Source organism: Crinia signifera, chromosome 3, assembly GCF_055691185.1.
Source record: "Crinia signifera chromosome 3, ASM5569118v1, whole genome shotgun sequence".
Lineage (NCBI taxonomy): Eukaryota > Metazoa > Chordata > Amphibia > Anura > Myobatrachidae > Crinia > Crinia signifera.
This window is the reverse complement of record NC_139219.1, coordinates 194,900,358-194,918,816: the sequence shown is the minus strand read 5'-3', so window position 1 is coordinate 194,918,816 and position 18,459 is coordinate 194,900,358. Positions and strand designations below refer to the sequence as shown.

The 18,459-nt window shown below is 40.9% G+C and overlaps 1 protein-coding gene across 1 annotated transcript in view; it reads right to left on the bottom strand.

The window, feature by feature from the left end:
• Positions 1-18,459, bottom strand: part of IMPG1 (interphotoreceptor matrix proteoglycan 1) — a 391,168-nt gene that overhangs the window by 101,282 nt on the left and 271,427 nt on the right. The window contains exons 13-14 of the mRNA XM_083177174.1: positions 8,119-9,068; positions 3,006-3,225 (exon numbers count right to left, since the gene is read on the bottom strand). Coding sequence (XP_083033300.1) covers positions 3,006-3,225; positions 8,119-9,068 — 1,170 coding nt within the window. The remainder of the gene's footprint in view (positions 1-3,005; positions 3,226-8,118; positions 9,069-18,459) is intronic.

The window sequence follows — 18,459 nt, the reverse complement described above, 5'->3', positions numbered from 1 at the left end:
ATTTACATAACTTTGCATGACACACCAAATAGGGTGTATTATGTCTCTCGACAAATTAAAATGGCTTAGTAATAGATATAGAATAAACATCCGATAAATGTCTAAGTGAATATATCACTATATAGCCTGTACCTTTAGAAAAAAGTCTAATGATTATTATATTGGACAAAATATCTAATCATGGCGGTCACATTAAAGTGAGACCTCCATACCTTTTGCAATGTGCGTTTTTTAATGCTCTACCCTATGCATGTCAGACTATATTTAATAACTAAAAATTAATAATAATAAAAAAAAAAAAAAAAATTCACCCCAAAAGATATCTATATTTGACTAAATAGATGTATTTGAATCCAAGAAAGGATTTATAATTAAAATTAATTTTTAAATTTATTGTATGCACTCCTAATAATACAGACTCCTTCTAAGCGAAGAGTTAGAAATATGTATTTATATGTATCTGAAGAGATATATATGTATTTTTTAATGTTAGTACGGATTACTTCCAAAAAATTCAGCTGCTGTAAAGTATGAATGATCTCTGAGAAAATCTAATAATAAAATCGAAAGTTAAATATGTAATGCAGGCTATTGTATCTAATATAAATCATGCACACAAAACTTATGCGCTCTGTAAAAATAAACCGAGTAGTAAGGGCATATATACATCATTGCCCTTACCTAAAATGGCGATTAAGAACTCTGTCTTGATACTGGATACTGGAATAAAGCGGTGAACAGTCCAGACGTAACAAATAAACAAAGCATAAGAAACATGACACCCGGAAACGGGTCTGCAATAGGTGGAACACGATAACAACATGAGTGACCCGCATGACGCTATGCGGAAGTGCGCGACCGCTAAGCAGATCCAATGACAACTACTGAAATCTGAATGGAACGCATGACGTAGGCGGAAGCGCGCGGCGGTGATACGCGCCGCATACACGCCGAGACACTGGGGTATAAATACACCCAAAGGAGCAGCATGTAATTTATGCACGATATACTCTCTCTCTCTCTGAGGAAGCCGCTGACGCTCACAGCAGGCGGGGAAACGCGTTAGAGACTTACCTCCATCTCTCCTGATCACTGAAGATTTTGGCACTCTGCACTGAGGAGACCTGCAGTTTCATTCCTACAGCCACTGGTGTCACGAACTCCGGATATAGTTGCACCCAATATGGAAATTCAGTTCTAGCAACTGGGAGGCATCAGAGACTGTAAACCTGTCTCCAAAGGTATATACCTAATTTTTTGTACCAAATCTTTTTTTGTCTGGCCAGGCAACGTATATAACCCATTCTGGTGGTATGCTGATAACAACTTTTGCATGATACAATTATACTAATAACATCTAAGTAAAACTACATCAGTTTGAGTATATGGACTTTCTGGATCTAACCATACAAATTTTTAAACTAATCCACTAACCTGCATTACTAATTAGCAGAGGCACTTACTAATTCATGTTATTGTGTGTGATTGGTGCTATTCATATATTTTACATATATTTTATATCTTCATTTTTTACTTTTTTGTGGATGTATATTATGTCCTGATTTTATATCGGTTGTGGCCACATACCTTATGTACCTTTATTATTGTATAGAATAAAATCTATTTAATATTAGTGTTTCCCATTGCGCAGTTTTTTTCTTTTTCTTTGTATATATCTGGTGAGCTACATTGAACTAGAACACCCAGAGGGACTTTGCGAGATCATTAATATTGGGTATATACTATATTTGTAAATTACTTAACTTTTTTGTGTTTAATAATATAGTGAGCATACTTGGTATTAACTCTCATTAGTAGAGGTTCTTTGACTCCCAATATCAACAGGCTGCTCAGATGGTTACTAGCAGTGGGGCAGATGTATTAAGCCTTAACAAGAGATAAATGCAAGGGTGATAAAGAGAGATAAACGCAGCCAATCAGCTCCTTACTGACTTTTTTCAAACACAGCCTGTAACATGGCAGTTAGCAGGTGATTGGCTGGACGTTTATCTCTCTTTATCACCCTTGCATTTATCTTTTGTTAAGGCTTAATACATCTGCCCCTATATTACATAACAGAACATACAATTTTTCACAGTTCAAAGATTTTAAAAAGTCCTTTTCTATAAAATTAATAACAGCCAACAATTTTCAATCTGGTGAAATTTATTTAAAAAAAACACAGGGTACAGAGTGGGAATACCCAAGTGCAGGTGAAGCAATGCCCCATTCTCCTAATCTTCATTTTTATTAGTTAGAAAACGTTAAAATGTGCACTGACTTTAGGTTGTTCCTGTTTGTGAAGGTTTATTTAAGGTTGTTAAGCCAATTGTGTAATTAATATAAAAAATGCATAAATGATACAGAAAGTTTATTTAAGGTTGTTAAACCAATTGTGTAATTAATATAAAAAATGCATAAATGATACAGAAAGTTTATCTAAAAAGTTTATCCCTATTAAAATTTAAAGTATAACCTGTATATTACTGTTTTTAATGTATTACAAATCTCCCAAATCCCCCCCCCCCCCCAAAAAAAAAAAAAAAAACTACAAATGGAGCACCGAGTTCAATCTTTTAAAATCTAAACTCCAAGTAATAATATATAAAAAGAATCTAAAAAGTCATAAAAATATCTAGGATTCACTAAGCTATAAAAGTGATAAAATGGAGAGTGATAAACAACCAATCAGCTCCTGCCTGATGGTTTTCAAACACAGTCTGTGACATGGCAAGTAGGAGCTGATTGGCTGGCTGTTTATCACTCTCCATTTTATCACTCTTGAAGCTTAGAGAATCTGGCTCACAAACTGTTGCCAGGCTATCCTAGATCACTATTGCTGCAGCTGTTTGCTAGACTGCATGTCATTGAGTAAAGAACCTCAAAATATAAAATCCATATGGACAAAAGATGGTTACATATGTATTACATATAATCAATTAAAATGTATAGTGTACAGTTCTTCTTTTTTAATGTAAAATTAAGGGGTGCATTTGCATTCTTACCTGGCTTGATTTCAAGTGAATAGCTTTCAATCTCCAAATTGAGGCTCTGTGCTGCAGCATTGCAAAAATCTTCCAACACACAGTGTACAGCTTCTGTGACGTTATACGGCAAAGACTTAGCAAATTTCAGTTTGCTGTTCACAATCACGCTCCCTTTCCTGAAGTTAAGGATTTCAAGGTGCCTAAATCCAGTGAGATTGGATTGAAGATAGGGAAGCAGCTGCAAGAAAAACCATGTAGTTATTTGAACAGTGTATTCTGTTTCTAGCATATTTACATTTTTGATAAGTACAATTTTTAATTATAGTACAATACATTTTACGGTATTGTTTTTAATATTTTTCTCTGTCTGAGAAATTGTAGTAACAGTACAGAACAGTAACTAGCCTTGTAATGTTTAATCTTTGCGGTAGTTGCCTGTTTAAATCTATAAGGGCTTGAAAGTGTATTGCAGAAATGTCTGCACACTTCATTCCAATATCTTAAGCCATTGATTGGTGGGTTTTCCTGGGGCAATCTACCAGGGCAGGTTTGTCATGCCCCAGAAATACTCACCCTAAAAGGGGAAGCTGCTGCCTTTTGTAGCAGTCCCTGCTGCTACCGACTTTGGCTATTTGCTTAGAGAAGTTCAGGGCCACTTGGGGGGGGGGGGGGGGGGGGGGATCGGGAAAGCTCAGGTTTTCAGCTGCTCAGCTGTTTATCTTTTCGTGCATTCTTGAGTTTGGACGCCTGAACACACATATGGCCGAACCTCCCCAAGCAGCCCCGATCCTCCCCCATCAGTGATCAGAAGGATCAGCAATGGGGAGGGGAAGGAGAATCATCGACAGGCTGGATGTGGTGCACATGGATGATCAGCGACAGGCTGGATGCGGTTCCCCGCTGGAGGCACCACTGGCACACCCTTTCTTTACAGTGGCTTGCCTGGCAATTTCCCGGGAGAACCCACTCCTGCAGCGCAGCTGAAATTTCCGACCATACCACTGAAGTGGTTAAAGGCCTATAAGGGTCCATTAAATGAAAAACATCTTCACTTCACATCAAAACTTTTGAGAATTGCTTAAGTATAAACTTTCTCCCATCCTTTGGACGGCCCTCAAGATTTGTATAACAATAAAAGTATAAAATAAAAGTACAAAAATCAATGAATATATATATATATATATAGAGGATCTTAAACATACCACTCAATGGCGTACTAAACAGCCATGTTGAGTCCACGGATGAGACGCAGACATTTGGATGATTATTCTGTTTGACCACAATTTGGGGCATTTCTCATTATGAAGCCATCCAAGAGCCTGAGCGAATTGTCATCAACTACTTCTGCTATCTGTAGGAAACTATAGTGTATTGATTTGTCCTATTTGATAGGTGGTATAGAAAGTTTGTGTCGCACATCCACCTTCTCTCTTCTGTATGGCTGCAGCAGGCTACTTACTTTCATATGCTAGTGCAGGAATCTTCACAGGTATGCCATAGATCATTGTGCCTGCATGTGGAAGCCTCTCCTACCCACTGTTTCTATGTTCACAGGCAGCATCACTAGTATCTGGACTCCCCCCAACCCAAAATATCCATCTGAAACAGTCATTCAGTTTTCATGGCTTAAATACACTCTACCCCAATGAAGAATTCCACGGTCACCTGCAAATTACTGCCCAGATGTTTATGCCTGATTTGACACATGCACAGTTGCCATTTTTACTTTAGTTTATGCCCAAAATCCACCCCACCCCCACGTCTCAATGTGACACTTAGCGCATGCATGCTGTGATCACTACGCATGCTTAGAATAAGTATGAAAATTGTCTGGCAGCAATTATCACACTTCTGTGGGGCATGTTGAATTAGTCGGACCTCTGTCGATGTTTGGTTGGTGTTTGTGCATGTGGAGAGGCGTTTCTGCGCATGTGTGAACGCCTCGCACGTCCGAACACGGTGTGCAGGGCCGGCGCCACCACGAGGCAAATCTAGGCGTTTGCCTAGGGCGCCGGCCACTGGAGGGCGGCATTTTGCCCCCCCCCGTGCCGCGGGGGTACCTGTCCTGCGGCGCTGTGTATTTAAAGCTGGCGGCGGAGGCAGCGAGGGGTCCCTGCAGTCAATTAGAAATAACGAGCGCTATCCGCCGGGCTATGCGGAAGCGCTTCTGTTGTGAAAACACTGGCAGCACGGCGCACGCTGATCTCAGCCAATCAGCGTGCGGCCAGTGTTTTCACAACAGAAGCGCTTCCACATAGCCCGGCGGATAGCGCTCGTTATTTCTAATTGACTGCAGGGACCCCTCGCTGCCTCCGCCGCCAGCTTTAAATACACAGCGCCGCAGGACAGGTACCCCCCTCCCCCGGCACTGGACAGCGCCGCAGAACAGGTACCCCCCCTCCCCCGGCACCGGGGCGCCCCCACCCCGACTCGCCTGGGGCGCTCCGGTGCCTTGCACCGGCCCTGACGGTGTGAATTCCGTGCAGAAAATGATTGGTCAGACCCATCTGAGCAGGGGGTGGAGAGGGGCGTTAAGGGCTGTTTTGGCTCATTACCATATGCGTACGCCCCACGTTTCATGGGCGTTCCCATGAAAACGCTGGGCGTACGTATGGTAATGCAGCCATGACGCATGTGTGGGTGGCGGACAGCTGACATACAGTAGCCGGAGGTCAGCTGCCCATCCATATCCCTGCTTAGATACGGAAAAATGTCCGAGTGGTCTAAAGCACTCGGTGCTGGCTGACCGCTCGGTCCATCATTCGATGGTCGGCGACCATCAGAGGATGGGGGAGGATCCCATTGATGGAGGAAATGTTCACATGACACATCCACTCGCGGTCCGTTTGCTCTGCGTCTTACCATATTCGGATGGTGTGAGCGAACCGTACGGTAGGCGGGGTTAAGAACACTTGGGTCCTGTCCTAAATACGCATCTGTCCGAATCAACTAGAATAAGGGCCATAGTGTATAGTGTACTCTGTAATGGTGCTAAGCACAAATGTTTTTTCTAGCAGGGTGGAAAAGGAGGCAGTAAGATGAATACGTATTTTTATAAGCATCTTTGGTTTATTGCTATATTTTTATTATCATCATCATCACCATCACCACCACCACCACCACCTTCTACATTATGAACTATTAATCATCGTTGTAAATGTAATCATCCTTGTCTCAGTCAAAAATAATACGAAAATACAATTCTTGAGTTATATTAAATTTTTATCAAGAAAAATATCTTTGTATAAATCTGATTTTTTTTTTTAATTCTTATTTTTTTTGCTTGTTTACTTTTCTGCACCTGCTATTGATATTGTGGTCATAACATTTATTAGGAAAGTATAATAGACGTTGTTGCAGAAAAATAAAGAGTTTGATATATGGCTTTTTACCTCCTATTTGTATTAAAAAAAAGAAGTAGTCTGGGTCAACATTTGGTAATGTATAAGTATATTGGAGATAACCGATAACACGTGCCCCTAAAAATCCATTTTCCCAGTTTATTTGTTGAACAATGTGATTATAGTAGACATAGTTAATTACCATTTAGACAGTGGCATAGCCAGCCAGCTTCTGACATAAGGGTGAGTGAATATGAAAAATTAGGCACCGACATAGGTGTGCACAGGCACCCCCTAATGCTGTGTCCACCCTTAAGAAAACCTCCCTGCCGCTAGCAATACAGCAATACTTTTTACCAAAGACTTTTACTTTTTAGACTGTATTCCATTAAAAGAAGCCCCCATCAATCAATTATGTGCCTTTTGCATTGTTACTTGTACTAGACCATTGTCATATCACTACATTCCTGCGTCATCCATATATGTTTTGACTTCATTTGCATGTACTGTTACACAGAGTAATTAGAAGATTAAAACTGAAATAGGCAGGAGACTGAGAGATGCTTTATATTGCAGTGAGTGCCAATAGATGATGATAAACATGCCTGATTGGCGGCGTTAGACACACCCAAAGAGCAATGTTAGATACTCCCAATAGGTGGTGCTAGGCTCACACCTTTGACAGTGCACCCCCTAATAAAATGTTCTGTGCACATCTATGGGCACCGAAGTGCAAGTATTTCTCATGGTCACCTTATAACGCCCATCAGCCATTCTACATGCCCCTCATCTTTATATCCTGATTTATTACCATCCCCTCTTCCTTATCCTCATTCCTCATCCTTACGTCTAATCTTATGCCCACCATTTGTATATTCTATATTGTGCTCTGCCTGATGGACTATCCGTAGGTGCGGAGTCCAAAGTGAAAGAGGACATAAGCAACACAAATGGAGGTTCGTTCTTTAATAGGATAAGGAGCTCAATCAGTTGTTTCACATTTGTATAAATGCTAGATATTAGATTAGATATAATGGGGGAAATTTACTAAAGGAAATTTGTAAAAAAATAGGTGTAAAAATAGGTGTCTTTGTATTTAGAAATACACTTATTTTTGACATTTACTATCCCAAAAATTCGGCAATTCGTATTCGTATTGATGTGCTATCAATACGAATACGAATTGCGGTATTTTCGGGATAGTAAATGTCAAAAATAAGTGTATTTCTGGATACAAATACACCTATTTTTTACAAATTTCCTTTAGTAAATTTCCCCCAAGATTACTACAATGTATCATAAACGTAAGTCTGAACAATTTGTGAAAACACAATAAATTTCTTCATATATATTTTAAATATGAATTGATCTTTCTCTCTCTCTCTTTAAATTTCTCTCTATAAATTTCTAGGGCAGTGCGCATTGTATCTACAGCAATACAGTAATATGTAATATGTAATATTAATATTAATATGTAATATACCGTTTGTACATATAAGTTCAAATACATACATTTATTTAATAAATGCAGCCACGTCCTCTTGTATGCCAAATGCATGCATGTACACTAACAATTCACAGGTATTATTATCACTTGTATATCAGCTATTGTAATTAAATTGAATTTTATTTTTAGCTTTTTACATTAACAAACCTTTTAATTATATTCCAGCAATAATTTAATAAATAAAATATCTAAAAGAATCATGCCTTTCCTGGTTGGAAAAAATAAATTCATTGTATCCTACTATAAATGGATTTACTCATCCAAGTAATAAATATTTACATACCAGGTGTAGGAATTGCTGCTCAAGTGCTTTGTATTCTGGGGAACTTTTATTGAATAGGTCATCAGAAAATGGCATGTTAGTCACCCGTAGGCTAAAGAACACTACAAGCTCTTTTCCTTTATCAGCAGAAGGAGCAGTGGTAGATGTAGAATTTTCTAATGTAGATAATTCAGCAGTTTTATTGGAGAGAGAGGCTTGACTTGATGTAGAATCTGTGATCTCTTCCCATCCTGTTGTACTTACTACATCTGAATTGCCCATTTCTTCTCTATCACTTGCATTAATTTCGCTCAGAGTGGTACTTGTCTCAGTAATCCCTGATTCCAGGATCAAAGCTGTTGTTGTGGCATCATCCAACATACTCTGATCATATGTCTGAATGCTTTCAGATGTGATTAGTTGTTCTGTTGATAAGAAAATTTGAGTTATTGTTGTTGTAAATATTTTATTTACTTCTGGAGTAGTTTCTTGAAGTGATTTTGGTTTTGGAGTACTCTCTTCACTTTTTACATCTACTGTTGGGGTAATGTCTTCAGGTACTCCTACTACTGTCAGAGTTGTTCCTTCAACCATGTCTATTTGTACTGGAGTAGTTCTTTCAAGTACTTCTTCTGGGGTCATGCTTTCAAGAATGCCAAATTCTATTGAGTAAGTTTCTTCACCTAGTACTGGAGTTGTTTCTTCAATTATGTCTATATCTACTGGTGTAGTTTCTTCATGCACTTGTTCTACTTCAAGTAGATTAGTGCTAGATGTAGATGATTCTGTTTCTTCATATATAAAGGGATGCTCCGAAGGTGATACTGCCCATAGGTTTGATTCAAATTCTTGTGCTGTGGACGTTAATGATAGACTTGGATCTATGTAGGCAGGCAATGTCTTAATAGTACTGATAAAATCAATTTCTGCAGTTGAAGATTCATCTGTTGTAAAAGCAACATTAATTTCACCTGTAATTATAAAAAAAACACAAAAATTGCTAAGTATATTTATTCAAAATTTGTTTTGTTTTGTACATCTGCATATGTATTCTATTATATAGCAATATAGCATAATTGCGCATATATAAAAAAATGGTCTGTTATAGTAACTAAAACTTGACACGGTCAAAACAAAGGGAGTCATTCTGGTTCACTCGCATTATAGTGAGTTCGGTCCCATCCCTATATTTTGGGGATTGTGCATGCTCATGGTCTATTATGCACATGTTCAGCCTCCCTTTGCGAATGGCTTCGGCGACTTACATTGTCCCAAGCCATTTGCAAACATTGGGGAAGGCGGTGGCGGGGATCGCCCATGGAATGCCTGACATAGATGCCTGCCAGGGGTAGGTGGCTGATGTCACAGGTTGTCAGCTGCCTGTCCTGTCTTCGGCCAGCCGCATTCAAATAAATGTCAGTTTCCACTGTCTTCTATTTGCGGATGCAAGAGAAATCATTTGATGGTCGGCAACCATCAAATGATTTCTCCTGCAGTGGAGGTATGCAAGGGGATGTGTTTTCATTACACATCCCCTTGCATTCTACGGAGGGGAATCAATAGTGGGGTGATTCCGTGGGGATGGATGGAGAAACTGCGGCATGCTATGGTCTTGGCATATCTAAGGGTTACGTCCATTTTACCAGTTTTTGTATGGTTGTTGCTCCTTGTTCTTACCCTCAGGAGAAATATTCTCCCATACATTTTCATTTAAAGGTGCCCACAGATGCATCGATCCCGGCGTGCGTTCTGTGCTTAACTAGCACACATAGCATCGCATCGTATGCCTTGTGCATGCGATGTGCATGCGATGCGATGCTATGCGATAAAAAGCTAGTACAAAAAGTATGTGCAGCACATACTTTTTGTACTGTGCGATGAGGTGCCGCGGGAGCGCGCACCCCATCGCATAGCATCACACCGCCGTGATCGGTGCGTGTGTGGGCACTATTATTAGTTCCCTTTTTTCACTGTTATTGCCAATATTGGCATTGGGTTAAAGGGTAGGCATTTGGGGGAGATTTAGGCTGCAGTGTGGGGTAGGTTAGGGTAGGGCTGCTTCTAGGGTTAGGCTGAAGGGGAGGTGATTAGGATGCGGGAGGGGTAGGTTAGGGTTGTGGGTAGTATTAAGGCGTAGGGCTGGGAAAACTGCAATCCATATGAATTCTGACCATTAGGATCGTGCTGTTGTTATTCTGTCTGTTTGGATCCCAACTGCCTGGCAGCCTGTCTTTGTATAAAAGGCACTTATCCTAGGATTTGGCTTGACCTTACCAAACCCAGCATGCATGATTCTGTCTTTGATGCCTCACACTGCTGTAGCAGCAACTCAGTAGCCTCTGGATATCTTGGATCACCATTCAGTGGGGTAAGCCTTAGGTATTTTTGTACAGTTCCCATTTCAGGCAGCCATTCCACTGATGTGTATGTTTATCAGTGCTTCTAATGTCATATAGACAAGGATACAGTAGGAGGTTTGGCCCAAGGGCAGCTTAAGGTGCAGTCTGGCAGGGCTATTGCCCGGTGTGCATTGGAATGGCAGTGCAAACGCAGTCACCCTGCCAGATCTACCTGTGTGTTCTGGTGGCCAATAGCTGCTGGATACTAAGACTCAGCAGCTCTACAGGCGCAACATTTGACTGGCTCCTTCTTCACACACATGGCTCACTGGCACATTATGCTATATGCCATGCTGCAGGAAGAGTAAGTTTATATCACATGCCTGCAAAATAGATGTTGTTGCCCCCTTTAGTGGTACAAATGTGCAACTGTGCCAATGCCATGAATATATGCACAATAGGACAACTCGGGGGAGACTCACCACCAATAGTACATCTGTGGGAATAAAGAATCTTTATTGCAGCGGTATTCCTTTTTTAAGGAATTTTCATTTTCAGGGACTGGATACAAATTATAATAAATAGAGGCTGAAAAGTTATATTTTAACAATTAGTGCGCTACCTTAAAACAATTCCTGCTTTCTTTTCTTTCATTACATAAGACACAGTTGCAGACCCTATAAAAGCAAATTGTATACAATTACACACAGCAGAGATAATACTCTCTGTGCTCTGCTGCTGCTTGCCCATTGCAGGACTCAGGCTACAGGCTTTGCTGAGGGGCCACAGAGGGAGGCAGCTGATTAATAACATCAGTTACTGCAGCAAATCACTTCTGAAATGTGTGGAGAGAGATCTGTTATTGCTCAGCAGCCCCCTCAAAGATTTACCACTGCTCTTTTCTAACCTCCTGGTGCCTACTGCCAGCTGGTGCCACTGCTTTCACTGCTTCTGGGAGTTTTGCCACTGAATACAATTAGAACAATGATAAAACAATGTAAATAGAACATTTTATTTTGTAAAAGTAAGGATCAAAACGAGCAGAAACTCACATTAATAGTTATGACAATTAGCCAAATGTATATAAAAGTATAATAGAGACAAAATGACATTAACCAAAACACCTTATATTGAGGAGGTTGGCTCTTGCTGTGACACCTTGGATCACTGGATTGCACCTATAAATGGATTTTTGTAGGAGTCAGGTCCCTATTTAGGTTTAGTGTTCTTTTTTAAACCCAGCCTGTAACTTACAGATGGAGCTCCTCTCATTCAGGCTGGGGCTGGCAATCGAATCAGAGGGGCTGAAGGGGAGGGGCTGATTGGCCGGTGATAAAGTACCAGGCACTTTATCACTTCTCCTTCCTTATCACTGCTTCATACATCTACCCCAGACATTCTAGTAGTTATGGTAGAGCCAACATTGTGGTATGACTGTGTTCTTTGTGGTTTTCTAAGAGGTGCTGATGTGCTGTTCAATGACTCCAATCAATGGGGATGGGCTATTTTACAATCAACATCTCTGTGTTGTTCCATCTAGATATGCTATTATCATCTATTCTGACATTCAGTGGCAGAACTCTGGGAGGCAATGGAGTCATCTGCCGCCAGGCTCCTTCTCCCAAGGGGGCACCTCTCCTACCCTGCTAAATCAGTTAATTGAAAACCGTCAATATGGCCTTTGTAGCTGAGTTCTGAAATATATGTTCTCTCTCTCTCTCTAAATATATATAGCTATACATATATATATAGAACACATATATTTCATATATTATTTAAGGTTGGGGGTGTGTGTGTGGAGGAGGCGGGGGCACCAATATATATCTTGCCTCCGGGCAACCGGGACAAACTTACGCCACTGCTGACATTCATAATTGTATGAGAAAGGTGCTTATGGAACGTCTCTTTTTTGCTATGGACACTTGTAGTCCTCAACTTCAAGCAAAAGCAATGTTGCAGGAGTTCATTGGAATAAGAAGGTGCTGTAACATTCCTGTTACTGCCATTCTCACAATGAAGGTTATTCTAGTTCACTCTTTCTGACAAATTCCTTCTTAGATGGACAAAACAATGTGCACTGCAGGGGGGCAGATGTAACATGTGCAGAGAGAATTAGATTTGGGTGAGTTATTTTGTTTCTGTGCAGGGAAAATACTGACTGTTTTATTTTTGCACTGCAATATAGATCTCACTTTGAAGTAAAACCCCACCCAAATCTCATTCTATCTGCACAGGTTATATCTGGAATTTGTCAGAGTGAACTAGAATAACCCCCAATGTGTGTCTTTGTGTGTGTGTGTGTGTGTGTGTGTGTGTGTGTGTGCGCGTATGTGTGTGTGTAGGTGAATGAAGTGCATTTGTGTGTGGTTTTTGACATGCTCATTTATGGTGAATCAAAACTAATACAGTATACACAACACTACTTCTAGGTTACAGCTTACTGATTTCCACTTCAATTAGTTACAGAGGAACACTCAAAAATCAACATCAATTTTGATTTTTCTTTAAAATGTTGCAACATCAACATCGATGGTTCTGGATCATTGTAAAGAGAACATTATCCTTATAGGTCAGAGAGGGCAAAGGTAGTAGATTTTTCTGGTCAGCTATCTATAAAAGTGTTACAGCACTCCTACTCATGTGACCAGGAGACCCTGTGTTGCTGTCATCCAAACATTAATTCTGATCTGGAGAGGATTAAAGAATCCTGAGGGAGAGGGCCAAGAGTTAGAGCAGTCTGGGCTTTTCAATATGATAAACACAGACTGCAAATGGTTAATTATCTTTGAAGCAAGACAAGGAGCACCCTTGGACTCTACGATGATACCCAATATCTGAAGCGGCTTCAACTTTAAACCATCGCGCCACTCTGCATGTGTTCGGTAGGTTTTATTTCCCTATTTTTATTTACTTGACGTGAGCGACTTTTTAAACTATTATATTCTTGCAATGTTCTTTTTCTGTAATCTTAAGAGTTGAAGTTTGTGCCTTACGGGTCATACACACGGGGCAATTTAAGCCCCATTTCTAGATGATTTGACTAGATCACTTAGAAATTTAGCACAAATCACTGTGTGTATTTGCCCCATAGCCCCATAGCAAGAGTGATCCACGGCCCCGCACGTTGCTATCGCTGGGCTCGATATTTCAAGCATGCTTCAAATATCTAGTCATCGCCTGTGTTCTCTGTATTGAGGACATGGCTAGTGACAGATCACTCAGCACACATTGCTGGTGCAGCGCTGTGTACTGAGCGATCTATGCTGAGTGAACTGTGCTTAACTACAGCACAAATCTCCCGTCGCCCCACGTGCACAGGCATTAGATTAAAAGTCTTAATGTTATCTCGGGTATTCTGTGTTTTCACAGCCAAAGCGAAAGTCTTGTTACCATTTTCTTTTAAGCATTAATAACCTGGTGTGGGTAAGTGTCAGAGCTGGCCCTGAGCGCCACCCTAAACTTGGTACTCTGGCTGGCTGCAGTAAAAGCGTTGATTTACAGCACGTGCTGAGGTTATCAGTAAATATGTCACTGGCAGATATTCTCACATTGACGTATCTGCGGAATTGCCGCATCTGGAATTGTGATACACAGCATGATGGAAATGGGGGAGGGGTCACCTGGAAGATATGATGGATCAAGGGTTATTGTAATGGTCAACATCCTAACAAGAAGCATCTACAGTATATTGTGAAGACTCCTGCTGCAATAGATTTTTAATTATACAGAATGGCATAGCCACTTCCTTGCATCTGCACAGTTGCATGCAAACATGAATGGGGCCCAAAGTTCAATAAAACAAACTTTGAATCAAAATAAATAAATACATTCTATTAGCATTACAAAAATGGAGTATGATTTCAAGAAGACCCCAGTGCTATAAAGACACAAAGACAATGCCCTATGGCCCTTACTGTGGTTGACACGTAGCGCTGAGTGTCTTCTTAAGTCTGCCCGCCACTTGCATTGCCGCCCGCCCCCCTTCGAATGGCGAATTCACCCTCACGGCTGCGAATGGATGTTTTGCCTAAACATTCATTGGCAGCCTAGGGTTCGAGGACCACATCATTCCATGGTCACCAACCATGGAATGATGTGGAGCGTACATGCAAAACGAAGACGCTCTCAGGTATCTTAGCTTTGCATGTGTCCTGTAGGAGGGCAGGGCAGGTAGCTGACATCGGGTGATATCAACTGCCTGCCCCCTAAACCCGCTTCATTGGGGTATTCCTATGAAAACACCAAGCATTTTTATGGGAACACCCATGGAATGCTGGGCGTTCCAATGGACGCATCCCCTGGCCCACCGGCCCACGCCCACACTGATGTGTGCGAGCGCCCGGTGAACATTCTTTTCGTCCATGGCCGCTCGCCCACAGCACATGCACAATACATTGCGCTCTTGTGCGAATTTGCATGGGATTGCATCAACTAGAATAAGGTCCTATATATACCTATATATGATTGGTGTCCTGTAGATATGTTTCTGAAAGAATTACCAGAATGGCAAATCAGATTGTTTTAAAATCTTTCTCTATTCTATGAAAAGTAATAAGCCATAAATAAGCACTGTAGTCCTCTAGTAGAAATAATGAAATATATGTCTGCAGCTGCAGTGAGCCAAACAAAATTGCAGTGCACTCTACAACATAAAACATCAGTCCTGTCAAATCATATTTCAAGTAACGGCGGCTTAGAAAACCAATTCTTTTTACAGCATCAGTTTGGATTACTTATGCAGTATACCATATATTAAGATGGACCAAACTGAATATTTCTGGATATATTGTAGTAAACCAAACGGAATACTAATGTTGAATGTTTTTTGGTTTGTTACTATCATGTGATATTCCTTCTGTATTAATATTTGTATTATAAACACATTGTAATGGCAAGAAAACACGAAAACTACGCATAGATATAACCCCGACAAAACACAGCAAGGGGTATGTGTGGGAGAAATTGAAAACACAGATAATCATAATTTCGACAATGTCTTTTATATTATTATAATTCCCATGGGGCCCTAACCCTGCAAATATGAAATGGTAGATTGTATTACAGAAGCTGTTGGGAAGGTAGTTTATATTCTAGCTTTGTATATACATACCTCAGTGTATTAAAGGGCTCACAGCTTCAACAATTAAGTATTTAAGTAATATCCTGTAATAAGCAGGTACTGTTTTATCGCTTAAATGTGGCATCATTGTGGGCTCTTTTGTAGTTAATTAAATAGGAAAAAACATTATTTAAGAACCTCAGTGCGTACAAGTTATTTATTTAAAAGTACATAATATTAAAATACTTGCCAAAGTGGTACATAATTAATATACAGTTCCTTTCAATTTTAGTCATAAAACAAAGTATAACAATATAATTAATACAAGGTAAACTGCTGTATAGGATAAACACACTGCAATAATAGATTAAGGGAGAAATGTAATATTAGTTTGATTGAAAGCTGTGGTGGAATGTCATGCAATTTCGAGGCTGAGGGGTCTATGTACTAAATGTGCGTACACCCTTTTTGCTATATATCGATGCACCATCGGCCAGTGTGTATGAGTGATGTAACACAGCCGATACCCCATCATTCTGTGTGTACAGGTGATACGCTGACCACCTTTACACCCGCTGCTTGAGCGGCTGGTGATTGACAGCTCAATGGGCGGGTGCATTCATATTAGCTAACCCAGGTGTGTCAGTCCCGGCGGATTGGGCAGTGTGTATGGAGAACATGCTGCCCAATCAGTCTGTAGATATATCTGAAGATCAATTGATCTGCAGATATATCTACCAGTGTGTAAACAGCTGACTTGAGATGTAGAAAAAGTACCAGCCAATCAACTCCTAACTGCCATTTTGCTGGCTGTGTTTCAAAAATTACAGGATCTGGTTGGCTTGTACTTTGTCTCCATCCACTTTATCTCCATCCAAGTCTTAGTACAGAAACCTTGTGGAACTTATTCATTCTTTGGGCAAATGTAATGGGGTGCAAGGTTTTTTGCAGTTACAAAATCACACCTTCTCATACAGTTTTAAGGTCCATTTTTATCCCATGACTATTATAATTACTAATTCTAAGTTTTGAGTTTGAGACTATTACACATGTCAGTGCAAGTATTTTAGGGATGACATCAGGGATGTGCAAAAGCAGTATAATTAAAGGAGGGATGATGCCTGGGGGGCCAGAAGAACCTGGCAACCAAATACAGCATCTTGAGAAGCAAATGTGTCAAAGGCATACAACTTCAGAAATGTATGAACTGAGGACCACGTTGCTGCCTTGCACAACTGTTCAGCTGAAACTCCAGGATACGCAGCCCACGAGGGACCAACAGATCTGGTGGAATGTGCCGAAATCGAAGAAGGCAAAGGCAGCCTTCTCATAAGTGTGAGCAATGACCAGTTAAATCCAGTGAGCTATAGTATGCTTGTGAGCTGGCCACCCAGGTTTGTGAAACCCATAACAGACAAACAGAGAATCAGAATGTGACATACTATAGATCTGAAGAGCCCACACCACATCCAGAGACTTCTCTGTTGAAGCCAGGTTTGAATAGTTAAAGGCCAGAACCACAATTTCCTGATTTATGCGGAATTTGGATACAATCTTGGGTAAGTGAGGTGGTTTCATATGAAGGACAGCTCTGTCCTGGTGAAACACTAAGAACGGGGATTGGCAGGATAACGCCCCAAAATCCGATACCCTCCTGGAGAGGCAATTGCGAGGAGGAAAACCATGAAAGCCGTCATCCATTACAACTCTACAGAAGGTTCAAAAGGAGATTCAGAAAGTGCCGTCAGCACTATAGAAAGAATCCAAGGAGCAATCAAAGGTGTGTATAGTGGTTGAACCCAAAGTACCCCCTGAAAAAAGGTGCACACATTGGGTAAAAATGCAATTTGTCCCTTAAACCTCAATCTCAGTGATTCTAGGCGCAAGTCTATACCCAAACCACATTGCAGAAAGGACAGAACTCTTGTGAGTTTGAACACTTTAGTATTGTATCCCTTAGAGCTGCCATACCCTATAATAGACCCGTGCTGATGATGGATTTCGACCCCGAATCATAGTTCTGGATGCTTTGTCTGAGAAAACCTTGTTTCTTTAGATGGCTGTCTCCAGAGCCACGCCATCAAAGCCAACCAGTCGAGACACAAGGGTCCTGACTGAGAAGATCCTGTCATAGAGGCAGCCAAAATGGTGGAGCCACGGACAGACGTAGAATATCTGCAAACGCATATTTAATGAGGTGAGTATTCCGGCATATAAAGTGCGATATAGATAGATTTTCGCATCTCATTAATTATGCGAATTCGGGAAAAAATGCGAAAACGGCAGTTTTTGCGATAAAAATCGCCAAAAACCCAACATCGATCTCTAATAAATGTCAGATATGCTGCAGAAATTTGGGTCATTAGCTGGATACAAAATTAATGCACAAAAATCAGAGATCCTCCAGGTTGCAGGGGGACAATTGTCCTCAAATACCTCCCCATTATTGAGTCAATTTAAAATTAAAACCCAATCCTTACAATATTTAGGTGTATTCAGTGGTGTAGGGTGCAGCCAATGCACCCAGAGCAAGCTCATGGTACGGTGCCCCCCCCCCATATATACACAAACAAACATTAATAGAGGCCCTCCTCACAAATAAATATATAAAATACACTCTATATATACTGTAGCTCCCATACCTGAAACCCCTTACTGTGCAGCCTGTCACCAGCTCCTCCTCAGCACCCCAGAGCTGAGGCTGAACAGACAGATGGGCGACTGCGGCGGGCGATGTACAGAGTGAGCAGAGATGACTCAGTCCATGGGAATTGGGTGAAAACCGGACCGGATCAGCTGTGTCTGTCATCCTGCAGCCTGTTGCCGTCTAACAGTCACTCAGTCCGGGAGCAGCAGCAGAAGGCAGAACTAGTCTGTAAACAGATCTGAGTCTGGTAGCAGCTACGGGTAAGGGAGACGAACACAGCTGGTCCAGTCCGGTAGTCTGGTTTTCACCCAATTCCC